Below are 16660 nucleotides of genomic sequence, written 5' to 3' on the forward strand. Positions count from 1 at the left end.
AAACAGCCGTCGCAGCAGAGATGCTTTGAACTGCTCTGCTCCTTTGGGAAAGAGATTTGAGATAAAGCCGAATCTGGAAAGCATCAGTGGTGGTGCACCGAGAGCCGCTGATCACCCCTGCCGCTCGGGACCTTTCCACCACTTTCTGTCCCCCTCACCCTGGGGCGGGCACCCTTCTCCCCCTCTTCCCTGCGCTGCCCGCAGCCGGGGGGATCGGGAGCGGAGCGTGGCTTTGCGGGGCTGTGCGTTGATGTCCCCTCACTCCCACCGCACATCTGCCGCGACCCTGACACATCTGGCCGCCGCCCCGCCGCGGGGCAGCATCTGCAGGCACATCTGGGCGCGCGCGGCCCCTCCCCGCGGGCACATCTGTCGGCGGCGGGGGGCGGCCCCGCGGCGGGGCGGGAGGAGCGCGGTCGGCGCAGCCCCGCCGCCGGCCGGGGCGGGCAGAGCCGGCGCGGCGCGGAGGGGAGCGACGGCCCGATGGGGCGGCCGGCCGGCAGCCTGGCCCCGCTCCGGCTGCTGCTGCTCCTGGCGCTGGGACACGCCTGGACCTACCGGGAGGAGCCGCAGGACGGCGACAGGTGGGTGTTGCGATAGCGAGGCTGCTTCTCTGCGTGTCCTCCCCATCTACCACCTTCTTTTTCTTTTTTCCTGCCCTTTGGGGTTTTTTTTAATACTCCGACTCCCCGCCTTGCAGGGAGGTTTGCTCCGAGAACAAAATCGCCACCACCCGGTACCCCTGCCTGAAGCCCACGGGAGAGCTCACCACCTGCTTCAGGTGAGCGCCGCAGCCGCGGAGGACGCGGGGCAGAGGGGGCGCGGGGCTCACGCGTGTCCGCGGCTGGGGACTCGCTGCCCGCGGGGAAGGCAGGGGGGGACACACGCGTGTGGGTGTCAGAGGCAGAGACGGCAGCTGTGCCAGCTGTTTGTCTCCCCCCTGCTCTGTGCTAGCCCACTCCGACATTGCCACCACCCCATGGACCGCGGAGCAGGTAACTTGGTCACATCCCTCCCGCGTTCCGCATCTCCCCTGGCAAGTCCTGCAGTTGTCCCAGGGAAGGGTTTCGGTAACTCGCTGCAAACGTCACCTCTGAGACATCGCTGGAGAGAGAGGGCGCGTGTGGTTCTCATTGCTGTACCGAAGCCACAGACAGTTTTTGATACGGTGAGAGAGGCTTCCTCTGACCTGGGTGTCCGGGACCACATTGGAGCTATAGCTGCATCAGTTGCAGGATAATCAGCAAGATCATCTGGATTTGTGCTACGCAAAATGTATCTGAAGTTAGGTAGATGAATCACTCTCAGAATTGGTAACTTCTTCAGCAACCAGCTCTGGGGGAGAAATGAGGCAGAGGCCTCTGAAATTAAGTAAGATGAATCTAATCACAAGTTTTCATTTTTCAGCTATGTGTTTGAGAAACATAATCTGTTTTAATGATGATAGCTGTCCAGAGCTGTCAGTGATTGACAGTGGATGTGCTTTTTTGAAGAGCTGTACACAAAGTATGAGCACACATGTATCCCTTTGCTGATGCCCTCAGGTTAGCATTGTCCCCACAGACGAGATATTTCATGTATGAAAGCTGCTTCTTATGAGAGGCTGCTTTGTGGAGGCAACTGTGCTCTGCCTGTGTGTGTATGCTTGCATGTGACAAGGAGCCACTTCTGTATACCAAAATTACGGTAACATGTGCAGAAAGTGTTACAGAGAGTGTCCACTCTTCAGAGAGTGTCCATCTCTTCAGAGAGTGTCCATCTCTTCTGTTTGGCATTAATTCCAAAGAGCTGTGGACAAACATTGCAGCAATGTTGTCCCTCTCCCATGCTCTCAGGCTTGTTCATACTCTCTGGCAGCCACAGCCGCATGGGACAGTGTCGTGCCACTGCCCAGTTCTTAGGAGCATTAGCTTCCTCCCAGTCCCTGGGAAGGGCTGTGTAGGGAATGGAGACCACCCTGCCCTGCATCCCTTATCTTCTCTCTCCCCTCTCACTGTGAAGGTGAGGCAGAGCCCTCTTACAAGCAGCTCTGTAACATCGAGTGGCAGCACATTTTGGGAGAGGGACAGTGTGAAGGTTTTGCAGGTTCTTGGTTGAACCTGCAGCATTTCTCTGCTGCAGGTTTGGGGGCAGAGCACTGGGGTGGACAAGACAGTTCTGAGTGGGGAGTTACTGAATGAAGAAGCCAGAGGAGGAGCTGCATAAGGCAGCACACACATCACCATCCTGCTCCTTTGTGTGTGTCCCAAAATCCATCTGAGGAAAGTGATTCTGCTTTGTGCGTGACAGAGGAGGACTACACAGGCTCCACTGGCAGCTATGGACCAATGTGCAAAGAAGGCAGGACTCTGTCCAGCTGCCAATTCCCACTTCTTTCATCCTTCCTGAGGTATTTCTGACCTTTGGGCTCTGGTTGTGACAAGCCTCCCTCCCCAGCTCTCCCTCTGCACAATCCCAAGAGGTATTCACTGTCCCAAATCAGCACCGTCTGTGTGGCTGAGAATTTGGAAATTGCTGCATCGACTTCTTGGTTGTTTTAGTTCAAATATTTTCTGTATCTATGACTTCCAAGTCTCCCTTGCTTTAAAAAAGAAAAAAAATTACATTTCTGTGTAATCATGTATTTTTAAGGTTTAACCTTTAGGCTTGGGTGAGGGCTCCATTCCTCACCCTGCAAGGTCTCCTTCGTGAGAGATGCACAAGAGCAGGGCAGCAGCTCTGAGAGGGAGCAGCTCTGCTCAGCAGAGCAGCTCTGCACCGAGCACAGACCTGAGCTGGCAGTCCTGCCCCTCGGAGCTGTGGCATGCTCTGACAAGGACCTGCAGCATCACCCACCCGAGGTGGTAAACCCCAGGGGCACCCCACTGCTCCTGGTAGCAAGGTGTGCTCTCAGCAGGCACGTGGGATTACCCTTGGCAGAACACATTTTAATCTAAGATTCATTAATACTTTGAGATTGAGGCTGTTAACAAGACAACAGGAAACTTGCGAGTGTTGACTAATCCTGTGGTGCCTCAAGGCAGATTTTGTTTCATAGGACATTCAGGAGCTTAAGGATTCAGTTTTCATCTCTGCAATGACAACCAACTCTTAAAGAACTTCAGCTTGGTAGAAACTCAGCTGTGGCTTTTAGGAGCTTTCACTCCAGGTTTCAGATAAACTTGATTTTGCTGTTCTATTGTTTATTCTTACAACACTTCATTTTTTATCTTCCTACACATCTTTATCACAGTATTTCATAATGACAATAGTTATGTAATTTATATACATTGTTAGAAGTAGATAAAGGAATAGTAAATGTCAGCTTCTATTTACTATTAGCAGACACACCTAACTTCTTTTCTAGGTCAAAGTACCATTTGTGTAGAAATTATACAAACTGACACAAAATTTATCTTGATATATCAGGCATAAGGCAACATGCACTGCTACTGATGATTTTTTCTGAAATTAGTTAAATAAAATAAGGAATACATATGAAGCTAGACATCAAAATTCCTGACCAAAATGCTTGATAAAAAGTAATATCATCCTTTCATTCCTCCTACTGGAATTTGTCATGAAAATCAGCATGTTTTTAGAGCACTTCAATAAAAATAGCATCTTTTCATCACAAAAAGTATTTCTTGATTTTATTTTTTTTAACCAGATTTACTTATGATTAAAGATGATCCAAGTGGAGGACCAAGCCAGAAGTGGGGCCAAGCACTGAGAATATACTGGCATTTTTCCCTGTGGTCATAGCAACCACATACACAATCAGACGTATTTTTTTCTTTTGAATGTGTGCAGTCTGGACCTTGGTTTAGTTTGATTTGTGATTTTTTTTATATGTCCTCTGTATTTGTTTTCATAAGAGTACAAAAGAACAGATGCAAAAAGCAGAGGGAGCTTATACAAAATCTTTTACGTGGAAATCTCATTTAAACTTTTGTATGTAACTGCACAAAGTATGCAGTACTGATGTCCCCATCAGGTAGGTATGGAGAAGAATTTCTGCAGATTTGTTGATAGTAGTATGGTCCAATAAGACTTTGAATTCCTACTGTATGCCAAAATTCATCAAATTTTAGTAAATTTGGGAAGCATGAAAATATGAAGCCCCAGTGTCTTGTTACTGTCTTCTCCAGTTGTTTGGATGTGATGTTCACCTGTTTCATACAGACTTCTAAACACTTTGTTGGCATAAAAAATTACACAAATGTTGCATTTTTCTCCAGTGCCTGTGACAATTCAGTTTGTGCATCCTTGCAGCAGTCCTTTTTATTACAGTCCTTCTTTCATTTCCATTTTAAACAGTGCTCCTGTATGTTTTTGCTCTGGTCCAGAAGGAAAGCAGCATCTGGGGCAGGTATTCCCTTGCTTCATCCTGATTGTGGAGCTGTGTTCCCATAAGGGAGTGGTAGTGGTTATGTCACTTCCAAGTTCAGGAGGATTAACATCTAATCTGGTACAATTTATTAATTGGAGTTTCTCCCTTCTTAAAAACCAAGCGTGATTGCTACAGTAACTGTTGTATATTAGGAGAGCTGCATATTTTACTCAGTTAGAATTCAGAGAGTGCAGTGAATTATTCAGAATCATTCAATATGTGTACTTAGAAATATTTTCTAGTGGGAAGCTGTTAGGAGTTGTAGGAAGATTCAAGCATGAAACGTGGGAAAACAAGAATATTTTCATGCCTGACTATGGCCATCTCTTTGCGTACTAGACACTTAAATATTGTTGTGAATTGACATGAAAGAAATAATCTTGCTGCTCCTCAGAAAATTTTTATAAAATGTTAAATTAGGAGACCAGCAGCCGTAAATCAGGGAGGTGGACATTTGAACCTGGATCTGCATATCTGGGAAGAACACTTTAGCCATTGCCTTCATGGGCGAAGGGAAGATTTGGGGTTTTTTTTTTCTTTTATTCAGATGAAACTGTTAGTCTAAATTGGTTGACAAAACTGATTATTTTTAAAACAAATACTCTATTGACATGGTAAGAGAAATTATCCATCTTTCTCTAGCATCACTGTAAGTAGTCTCCAGCATTTTTTGCTGAAAATGAAGCATCCAAGGACAGGTTATACCCTAATTTTGTGTATATAGTGATGGAGACTTCCCCTGGTCCTTCCTTCTGCAGCAAGGGGTAAACAGTTTAGAATAAGGGTGCACAACAATTCTAGGTAATGATGGTGAAATCTTTGTGAAGATGAGCCAACTCTTTATCTATATCTCCAAACAAGCTCCATGTTGTGGAACTTAAATCTTGGCTAAGAACTTAATCTGTAACTTTTTTTTTTTAGTATTTTGCAAGCAAGATCTTTAAAATAGGACTAACACATTTCAGTGTAGGTTGTCAGCTTCTTCATCTGATAGTTAGCAGCTACAAGTATGTTGCATAAGTCCTTCCAGCACTTCAGGTTTCAAATTATGCTGTAAAAAATTGTTCTACATGTCCTAAAAAAAAGACAATTCAAATGAATTGTGAAAGAGAATGCATATATATTTATACCCTCCTTTGTTCTGATGATAAACAGAGATCGCAAGCATTTCTTTTTACCCTCTTCAATGCTGATACTGCTGTTGAAGCCTACTATTTTTTATAGACTGTATAATTTTGCACATTCTTAAAAGATAAAAGTAATTGCAAAGAAGTTGGATTGTAGCTGTTTCACAAAGAGCAGCACTTTCACTAATATGCCCTTGGGGACCATATGCAATTCCTGGTTCCCAGATACTCAGCGAGCATGTAGCAGAGCTTTCCAACATGAGAAAAAATTGCTGTATATAGTTTTGGAGCTTTCAGCTGGAGCAAGCAGGGATAATCTTTGGTCATCTTATCTTCTGACTTTACTTTTCATAAATTTCTTTTTTATAGTTGTTATTGCATTTCCTCTCTGAAGTTTTGCTGACTATTCCAAATCATTGAAAGAGCCCCAACTGATATAATATAACAGTTAAACAAGCAACTAACCTGATTAGAGCAAACAACTGCCTAATCTCCAGTTATCTTGAAGGGAAATATACTCCATAGTAGAATTTTTCTGAAAATGTAGAGAGAATATGATTTCAAACTTTGTATTGGTTTCAGAAAACTAAACATACAGAATATACATATATATTCACATTAAAAAAAAAAAATCTTCCAGGGAATTGTCATCACAGGTAGAACTTTTTACATATCTATGAATAAAATTTTTTTCAATGCGGTACTTTTATTCTTTTCTTACAAAACAGTGTATGCTACAATGGTGCCAAGAGATTCTTCCTAGGTTTCCTAGATTTTTTTTCACTATTGCTTTTGAAGTAGCACTTTCAAGCTGTATAGTTCTGACTGCATTCAGCCCTGAGTTTCATTCATTGATTGCCAGAGGAACAGATTGCTCATAGCTACTGAGACACATTGTGAATATCTGCTGGTTAAGGGTAACACCAACGTCATACAGCTGCCTTTAGGCTTCCACACTACACTTGGGTGGCCGTGACTTTCTGTGTCAGAAAGTCAGACTTTTCTGTCTCAGGTGCTAAGAATAAGAAAGCGAATTATTTCTGGGTTTTGGTGATGTTAGGGACACCTGAGATCTCAGCAGATGTGGATGATACTGGCTGCAGCAGAGACTCCTGCAGCAAAACGCGGCGCTCCTTTGGGTTTCCTGTGCAGTGTCTCCTCTGTACAGCCAATTCACTACAAAATGAAGCAATTTAATTAATGGTCTTAAAGAACGTTGCGTAATTACTGTGAGTGGTGCTCTCAGGTACGATGTGCTAATTAAAGGATGAGGTCAGGCAAGTGGTCCTTCACATAGGCCAGGAGTTTTTGATGTTCACATCAAAGCAGTTTGGAGAATTTTAGAACTGGCAAGCCAAGAGCTTTATGATAAGTGCCCTGCTTGGTGGTTTGATTGATAATGAAACCCAGGTGCTTTGCATTATGGTTTTCATCTACAGAATATAGGGTTAAATATGAACTGACTTTGCTGGCCGTGTCGTCTAGCTCAGAGACTCCAGACAAACAAAATAGTAGCCCCAGGGCCTCCCATGCCTGATACGAAATAGGTAATAAAAATAGGCCGCCAAAGGGAGCATGACGTTTGTAATTATCTTAAGTATTGTATATGTTCCCTAAGGTCAGGCTGTTTTGTCCTTAAAAAAGTGATTGTAGTCTCTCCTGCTAACAGCAGGATGTTATTAATACTTGTATTAATGCTCCCATTGTGATAGACACCCATTGAGCTGAGTTGTGCTGTACTGATTGCAGACAAAACAGGCAAGACAGAAAAGGCAGGAATGGGAGGAAAAAAATATGGAGCAGCAGTGAAGAGAAAGGATAAAACACCCAGGGGCATGGAGCAAGCAGAAAAAAAGAACTGATACAGCCATAAAAAGACAAAAATTCTGTCTTTGTGGTGGTTTGTGTGACAGATATGTGTATGACAGAAGGGAGGTAATCACTCTCCAAAGAAGTATAATTTAAATGCTCCCAGGCTTCTATTTAAGTTGAACCCATAAAAACAAAACATCAGCCAAAATCAGACAAAAACCCACACGCACGCACTCCTGGGAGGATTCCTGTTCTCCCAGCTAGACTTGGAGCTAAGCTACAGGCCCTGATGCATCTTCCCTTGACAGCCTCTCCCCTTCCTTCCTTCCTCAGTCTGGAAAATCTCTCTCCCTCTCTGTCCCTCTCTGTAAAGTGTGTGTGTCTGTGCAGGGGCAGGAGGGACAACTTACAGGCAGATATTTAAATTTCCCTTTCAGTCCTTACTCTGTCCAGATTGCCTGCGTTCCTTGCCATAGCAAAGAGGTTTTTTGGAAGAAGTTAAGCATGAAATATTTAAAGTACTTGTGGAAAAGTAGATCAGGCTTGCTAAAGATCCCAGGTAAGACAGGATTGCCCATATTCTGCTGTGAAAGCCATTGCCCAGTACAAAGAACATGTGAGCAACAGGTTTTTTTGAGACCTCTGCTGTGCAGTTCTGTTTTTCTGTCATTGCATGTGTGGAAGTTACTGCATGTGGGGAACAAGGTCACATGAAGCAGGTATGAGGGAGATGCCTGATGTTGATGTACAGTAAGCAGTTACCCTATACCTGGGATAGATCTCATTTCAGATTATGTTCACTCTTGTGCAGTGCTGGTCATTTGGGCAGGTGTGATTTTGGGTTTCATTGAGATTGTGGTGAATTCTTACAGTCTTGAGTTTAATATTTTTGTTTTGCCTCCACCTCAGTGACCTGAGTCCTGAGATGACTTTTGTCTCAAAGTGCGAGTCACTACTGAGTGCTCAGTACCCATGTCACTGCAGCTGGAGCTGTTGGGGATGGCACAGGGCTCTGTAATAATGAGTCAGTGACGGGAGATAGGTCTCTCCTCTCTGGAGACCTTGTGTTGCTTACATCTCATGCATATGGATCACTCCAGGGTTCCTCTTTTTAATTGTGTCCACCACCCCAAACGAGCAAAGCTGACTTTGATTTGCAGTAAAAAAATGCTTTCCCCAAAGTCTGCTCAGATTTTTTTTGTCTGTGTTGTCCATTTTCTGCTTGCTCGGTTTCAGTTTTCAAACTAATAGGAGCTTCTTTTATGAACTAACAGTAGCAAATGTCACCCTGCTGCTCAACTTTGCCAGTTCTTCTATGTGGTTCCAATTGTAAGCAGAAACAATGGAAAGCAGAATCCATGCAATCCTGACTTGATTTCTTCTTGGCCTAGTAAAAAAAAAGCAATTTGTGTGCATCTCCTTGAGAGTAGCTCTGTTTAACTGTTGAGGAGAAAAATAATTTCAGTTTTAGACAGTAATCTCAGAGTTTAGCGTTTAGAAAATCCTTCTCCCTTAAAGAGTGTTTTCCATTGTGTTGTGTTGATTTCATTGCTGATCCTGGTTCAAACAATGAAGTACAAGACCATCAAGCATTCAGCATACATCCAGCTATTGTAAATAATTTCTTCTGAGTTTCTTTGTTAGTTTCAAGTTCTAACCACATTCGTTTTAATTGCCAATCTGTGCTGTAATTGAAATGAGGTGAAATACACAGTGTTTGTACTAACTGTATTAATTTTAGCAGCCACTCAGTAGTAAACACACATTAAACAAAATTCTTCTCCTTCCTTTTCAAATGGACTGGGAGATAAAGTGGTGCAGACACAGTGTTTTAAGTGGGAAAGAGAGGCAAAATCTAAACTATAATCCAAGTTTTTAAGTGGATCATTTTTGGAAAAATGAATAAGCATATTATAGGTCAATGGCAAGTTGTTGTAGAGCGTGAGTTTGGAGAAATATAAAACAATATTCATCTGGGCTAGAAAATATTTATCTTTCTAGGGAAAAATTATTGGTGCATAGCTTCCAGCATAAAGTAGCAGTGTTCATGTTGGCTTCATTATCTCACTATCAGCTGTCAAGGAGGAAGGCTGACCACCTAATTCTCTGTAACAAAGTGTGCATGTCCAAGAAGTTGTACTGTACAGTCTTCAAAATGGATGAAGAAATACATAAAGTATTATCATGATATCTCATGGGAAATGGATGACTGCTGAAAATACAGAAATTTGTGAAAGTACATCCAGGATAAAAGTGTGCTCAGAATAAAAGAGAGAAAATAACTTTATTGGATGCATTTTTTCTTTGTAAATAACTTCCTGCCCAGAGCTCCAGTGTCTTCGCGGAATGTTAATATTTCTGTGATCACATTCAACACGTTTAATGTATGTTGTAAACCGGACATCTTGCCTACTCAATAAGATGTTATTATCATACTCAATTTTCACTAAAGAGTTTATTATCATAGCTGCATGAAAATAGTGGTGTCACTTCCTAAACATTGCTCTCTGGAATTCTGACAAAACCCCTTAGTTTAGAGATTATTGCCTTGGAGAGTTGAAACAAAAAATAGACAAAGGGAAAATTATTTAATCTTTAAAACATCATCTGTGGGAAGAGAAAAAAACCAGGTGAAAACAGGGTTTTTGGTAGTTTATTGGTAGTTCTTAGTGATTGAGAAGTGGAGGTTGAGAAAGAGACTTGAGGGACCAGGACTAGAGCTACTGTTTGGTAAATGCTTAATCCTGCTGGGAATATGTGCTTTTAACTGCAGCTTCCTGAGGCAGGAGTAAGGAGCAGTGGCAGACGGACAATGCTGGCAGCCTGGGCTGATCTTTGGAATTCTGTAGCATGATGAACCCAGCTGCTGGTCTGCACAGTGGCCTGGACAGTCTAAGGGCAAGTAGTGCCTCAGACTGTGACTCCTGTGGTGCCTCAGACACTGATTTCTTGATGTATTACTTAATGGGCTGCTCGTATGCAAAATAGTATGTTTGCTTTGGCAGTTGTATGAAGGTTATTTTGATGCATATTTGGATTTTAAAAGCTTATTAGGGTTTTTTTATTTATTTTGTTTTCCCGAGGAAAGTGTATGCCTACTCTACTGGACTTGCCTGGAGAGATAAGGAGCCTGTTGCAAATAGATCGCTGGGGGGACTTTGTGGGGTTTTTTTTTTGTTGTTTTTTGGTTTCATTTGGGACTTTTTGTTTCTTTGGTTTTGGGTTGGTTTTTTTTGTTTCTTTGTTTTGTTTGTTAGTTTGTTTGGTTTGTGGGGGTTAGTTTGTTTTTAATTTAATGAGGTTTGGGGTTTTTTTAGAGTTTTCGTGCAAAAGTATTCATTTCAAGCTCTTCTCATTTTAAAATTAAGAAACATAAAATGGAACGGGGAATGTAATTAGAGAATGTGGGATTGATTTTTATTCTACCTTATTCCGCTCGCCTTCTAGCTTGTCTAGTAGCAAACCAGAAGATACTGGACATGCTACTTCAAAGAGTGTTGCCCTGCTCAGTGTCATACTTCAGTTCCCTACATTTCTAACTTCCATCAATGCACAGTAAATTAGGGATGATAGAGGGAATTGGGACAATCTGACACTTCCCAGTTTTCAGATATTTCTGTTCAGGGTCTGCTTTAGGAGTTCAGGCATCAGTTCTTTTCACTGTGTATGGTCAATGAGGAGAAAGGGAAAGCTTGCTTCACAGCAAGCTAACATAATATTTCCTCTTAGTTTTAAGACTTAAAGATAAATGGAAATTTTGCTGTCATATAACCTCAGCAAAGACCTTTATCCACTAGGTTTTGTAAAGACAGACCTGCATTCCTGAATCTCCTCTGGGTTTGAAGTAAATTCAAAGTGCAATCAAACCTTCTCCTTGTGTTTGATCTTAAATTAGGCCCTTTTCCTGCAGAAATTTCTCTGTGTGGCACAGGAGCTTAAAAACATTTTATGATTGTGTCTGCAGGACTGGCTCCTTTTTGATTTTTCTTAGAAGCTCACCTCTGTTAAAAGATGTCTCTCTTGGTCCCTGCATGGGCACTAAAGAGGTTGTATGAAAAGATTTGCAGAGGTTTGCATTTCCATAGCTCTGCTGACTTCCCTGGACCTACACCAAAGTGCGTCAGTTAGAGAATTCTTCATAATTATTCTTAGCATTCCATGAAAAAGAAAAAAAAAGAATGCAGAAAGATGTTAAAGCAGATTGAACACATCTTACCAACAAAGCGAATTCTCTGCCTGGTTTTCCAAGCTGAGATTGTTGGCCAGAGTCTTGTTTTTGCTGTTTGTTGTCCTCGTGCTGACCCACACTTGAATTTGCGGTTTTATTGACCGTGCCCGGAAGGGTCCTGGATGGTCCCCTTCCAGATTTACATCAGAGGGAGCACTGTGATCCAGGGAGGCAGTGGGGTTTAACCTTAGGAGGGCCTTGCCAGGAGTCGAGTTCTAGGTCCTGGGCTTCATTTCTCTGCTCCTCAGGGAGCTGTATCATGCCAAATTCTGCTTTCAGTTACCCACTAAAGTTCTCTATAGGATGTCAATATTACCTAATTCTCCAGCTATAAAATGAGGGGAAAGTCTAATTTATGCCTCACAGGGAAGAAAGAGAACCTGAAAGCTTATGCTGAAGATGTAGCACTCCTGTTACAGCAAAGAAGATTGTTGTAAATCAAATGTTCAAATAACTTGCTAGACTTTGTTTACTTTGGTGATTTGCTGTCATTCCAGTTCAACAAAATACTACTGTTTGAGATAAGAAGAAAAAATGCACATTTTTAAAAGTATATTTTTTCATACCCACCAAGAGACAAATTAGATTTTTGAGATGTTTTCTTATGTTTCAAAAGTATCCGGAGTATTTCCACAGCGGGAGTAAGCTAATGGTACATCACTGGAACATCTCCAGTGAAAATAACTGTGGCAGAGTGAAAAGAGCAGTAGAAAACAAGTAGTCAGGAACAACAATTGCAAAAATACACATATATTTATTTATACATCCTTGTTTGCAGTATAGACCTCTGGATATTTTTAAATACCAATAAAAGTAGACCTCAAACATTTTCATTGACCTTACAGTCATTACACTTATAAGTAGTTCCAATGAAAAGAAAACTCTTCCAAGAAATTTTCCTCAAGGACTTGACAAAGATTTAATACAGGACAAATATATTTTCAGGATGGAATGAGAGGGAAAACTTTCCTGTGTTCAGATTCCTCTTAATTGTGTATTAGGTCTGAAGATCCTGGCTGTATTCCATGTTGTTCCATTTGTTGCTTGCCTCTGTAAGGCTTCTCTTTTGGAAGAAAGAACCAAACAAATCTAGCAACCCTTTTATTAAATGCCATCTTGACCTTGCTTCCTGGAAATATAATGGCCCAAAGGATGAAAAATTACAGCAAGTGTTTATTACTGAAATCCAGTCTCAGTTGTGAGAAGATTAAGTGTTTCAAAAGATTTAATATCCTGCCTGCTTCAATGGGATGCATGTGGAAAAGAGCTGCAAAGCAACAGTGAACTGGAAATGGCTGTGTGATGTCTTGCTCTGTAGGCATGTGGTTGATATTTATGGGAAATGCTTGAGAACATGAGTTTTAGAACTGATCCTAACCACAACCCGATTTCCCTATCAGGCTGCTGTTGGGAAGACTTGGACCATGTATCCTTACATTGTACCAAACTATCTGATGACAATGCAGAGATAAGCAGAGACTCCCAAAATATGGGTTTGGAAGTCAGCTGGCAATTTGGTGTTTTGCAGGTGAATACCAATATCTGAATGAAAAGCTACCTTAATCCTGATTTTTTTGGAAGGAAAACTGTAGTACCTAAGCCCATTTGTATGTATGAAAAAGTTTGTTGATGAGGAAGGTGTTTATTTGGTGAAGCAGAGTCTTGATAAATAGAGAAGTAGATGCTAACTTCTATTAGAAATAAGTTTTATTTTTAAACGTACTAAACAGCAGATTTTAAATAATTCCAAGTTTTTCCTTATTCCTGGAGACAAAATGAAATTGTTTGTCTTTGGAGATGCTTTTCCGTCTTTTACTGCTGTATTGTAGGAAAACCTCCCCCATTTGAAAGACTCCCTGAGACATTTCGTGATGCCTTTATGAAATGTAGCTTAGTTTATTGGGCAGAACATTTCTTTTGCAGCCCTTCCTGAAATACAAGTTTTATGAGCAGATGCAAGGTGTTTTTCATTATTTGGTAGCAGATACATAGACCATGGCAGATTATCTGCCTGCTTTACTCAGACTAAATGCACATCTTTGGAAGATTTGAGAGGCACAGACACCTGCTGCCTTTGGTTTGTATTTTTTTCATACTGATTTTCATACAACTTCATTTTATAAATTTCCTTCTTAAAGAGTAAATTTTCCACAATGTATTTTTATGTTAACTGCTCTGAGGTAATTCACAGGCTACATTTAGATGTTTCGCCATTCCCTTTGTAAAGTCAATGTTTAGATGGAGGATTAGCCACCCTGAGGTTTTCCTTTTACAGTATAGGGCTGAAAACCATAACAAAAAGAAATTATTTATAAACTTACCATCTCAGTTCTTGAAGTTGGAAAGGTTCTGACAATCTTTTAGCTGTCTCCGATGGCAAAGTATGGATTCTCTTGGAAGAAATTTAGGCTGAGATACCACAGCATATGCACATAAAAATGGTACATAAATTACTCTGTCATTCAAGTGACCATGAATACTTTGTGTTTGGGTTTACTGCCTGTGTACAAAAAAATTAGCTAGAGTCAAAACCTGTTTTGCACCACTAGTGCAAACTGGATATAGTTCCATTGGATTTGATTGAACTTCTCTAGATTTATGCTGCTTAAATAATGGTGAAAATAAGATTTCGTCCCTGAAATTCAACTTTTGTGAGGTCTTCCAGTTCCCATCAGGATGAAGCAATTTGATTGTATTTAACAATGAATCGTCTAACTCAGCAATTGCTGTGTATGAGCAATTAAGTTCTGTTTTTTTAGAACTCTTCTGTCTCACCATAGATTTTAAAAGTTATTTTTGATTGTTGGTTATGCAAGATTAAAGGAAAAAATCAGCAAGAGAAAAAGCCCCAACAAAAACCTAGCAAAATCCAGGTTTCTTGCATAATTTGTTTGGCTGATCAGCACTTTTGGCTGCTTCTAAATAAATAAGTAAGATATATGCAATTATTCTAAAAAGTTGGAAATCCTCAATGAACTAATGTATCTTCACTAAAACCGATGAGACTTTGCATTTTTAGCCCTGTCCTGTCAAGATCAGTGTAATTTTATTCTCAGCCCTGTGATGCCCTAAGAGATGGATGATCTAACCATTTGGATGCTTCAACCCATTGAGTTTGGTAGGAGTCCAATACCTGTGTATCATCTGCCTGTGATCAAGTAAAGGGTATGTGGAACATAAGAATTAGGAGGGAGCAGTTAATTCTGATGTAAGTGGTAGAACTTTGCAACTTGCTGATGTGGAAAACAAAACAAAACCAACAGGCCACAAATATCACTTTAGAATGTGATTAAGTCTGTGTTCAGTATCTTTGTAAGGTCAAATAGGAGGATGGCCTGTATTCCCACACCTTCACATCACTTCCTTGGTTCTCTGAATTCTCCTGCATTTATCAACATCTCTGAACTGCAGAGAGTAGAAAAGATAATTGATTTTAAGGTTGAGTCTGCTCCTTCCAGATGCCGAGGCAGAACATACTCTCTCTTTTTCCTTGGTAATTATCCAGGAAGCTCAGCAGTGGTTTTTTGTTACAGGTCTGCATTTTTGCCTTCCAAAATGTGTCATTTTAACTCATGAAGTTTGGTGTAGATCCCCGCAAAGTTGCCTCAAATTTTTCTTTTTTATTTGCTTGCAAATACCATAATTTTGCTAAAACAGTGCAGCAAGTAAGCAGAGAGATGGAAAACACTTCAGCCTTATCAGGAGTCTCGGGAGAGTGTGTAAGTCTGCCAAAGCAGGAATTGGATATGCCCAGGAGGGAAGCCCCACCAGCATCGGAACATGGCAGGATTACACTGTCCCTGTTTCATGCTGTGTGACATGGTATGATTCAGTGAGTCTGAGAGGAAATTAAAGACATGGATCTGATCACAAATGTAAAACTGCATTTGTGATTTTGATTTAGAACAGAAAATTAATTGTGGGTAATTTTTCTGGGACACATAGATATGGAAATGTAGAGATGCAGGATAAGCGTCCCTGAAACCACTAGTCTGTCGTGGCAGTGACAAGGAAAAAGCCCATTAACTTGAATAAATAAGGGGAGAATTATGTCTTTTGAAAAGTTTGGTCTTCTTGTTAGAATTCAGAGAAAAAGAGTGCTTTCCCTGGGGCACCCAGAACTGTGAGGAGGTGGTCTGAAGTACTCCTTGTTCTGTCATCTGAGAAGAGCCAAAGTATATGCATCACAGGGGATATACTGCGCATTCTATCTGCTTCAGAGATGTCATTCTAGTCAGACTTTCTTCAGTGTTTTCTTAGAGGAATATATTCAGTTTCTGGAATGTTTGTGCTTTTCTAACACTCTTGCTTGGTGGATCATCACCTCTGGTACTTAAATGTCTGGAAATGAGAGAAAATAAATAGTGGTCTAAACTTGGCAGCAATTGATCCCCAACAGGGATTACCTAAACCATTTGCTGTTCCATGTATCCTTTAAACAGGCAGCCTGTTGTAGGTAAAATAAATTTATCTGGTCGAGTGGGAGTTTTGGGGCAATTGTCTCTTTCAGGAGATGGCACTGCAAGTGAGAAGCTTATCAGCTGGGCAAGGCACAGGGGGAAAGGTTTGGTTGCTGGACAACCAGGAACTGGAAATAAGAAAGTCAAGTGTGGTGCCACAGTCTGCATGGTGAAGTCTTTTCAGTAGTAGTGAGAAATTTTTAATACTACTGTGCAAACCCTTGACAAGACCTCAGCTGGAAGAGTCTGAGTAATCTGGTCATTAACTTGCAAGGATGAGGAGGCATACCTGGCAGAAGGCTTTCAAAAACAGGGACAGCCTGATGGCAAGAGGGAAATGGTCTAGAGATGGAAAGAAGCAATAACCCTCTTGGAAAGGTAGAAGGCACTCCTAGTTAAAAAATGATGTAGTTATTTGAGTGACAATGAGTACCAAGCTTGAAGACATGGGTCTTGTTAGATATAGTGTCATATTCATGTGAAAAACAAGTCTTCTGGATTTGGAACTGGTTTGCACAAGGAATTCTGGACATGGTGACGACACCTTGCAGACATCTTTATGCAAGCACCCAGCTTAGAGTTGCCTTCCTTCTACTGCATAGCTCAGACAGTTTCACTAGCCAGCAAAACTGTGTCCTTATATGTGTCATGTAGCCAACTA

General features: G+C 41.4%; 1 protein-coding gene across 1 annotated transcript in view; it reads left to right on the top strand.

Annotated features, from left to right (window-relative positions):
* Positions 1-383: 383 nt before the first annotated feature.
* CCBE1 (collagen and calcium binding EGF domains 1) overlaps positions 384-16660 on the top strand; it is a 95695-nt gene continuing 79418 nt past the window's right edge. Inside the window, exons 1-2 of the mRNA XM_071425598.1 lie at positions 384-584; positions 701-781. Coding sequence (XP_071281699.1) covers positions 484-584; positions 701-781 — 182 coding nt within the window. The 5' untranslated portion in view covers positions 384-483. The remainder of the gene's footprint in view (positions 585-700; positions 782-16660) is intronic.

This window comes from Agelaius tricolor, unplaced genomic scaffold, assembly GCF_023055355.1.
Source record: "Agelaius tricolor isolate 1412-34295 unplaced genomic scaffold, bAgeTri1.0.p SCAF_4, whole genome shotgun sequence".
NCBI lineage: Eukaryota > Metazoa > Chordata > Aves > Passeriformes > Icteridae > Agelaius > Agelaius tricolor.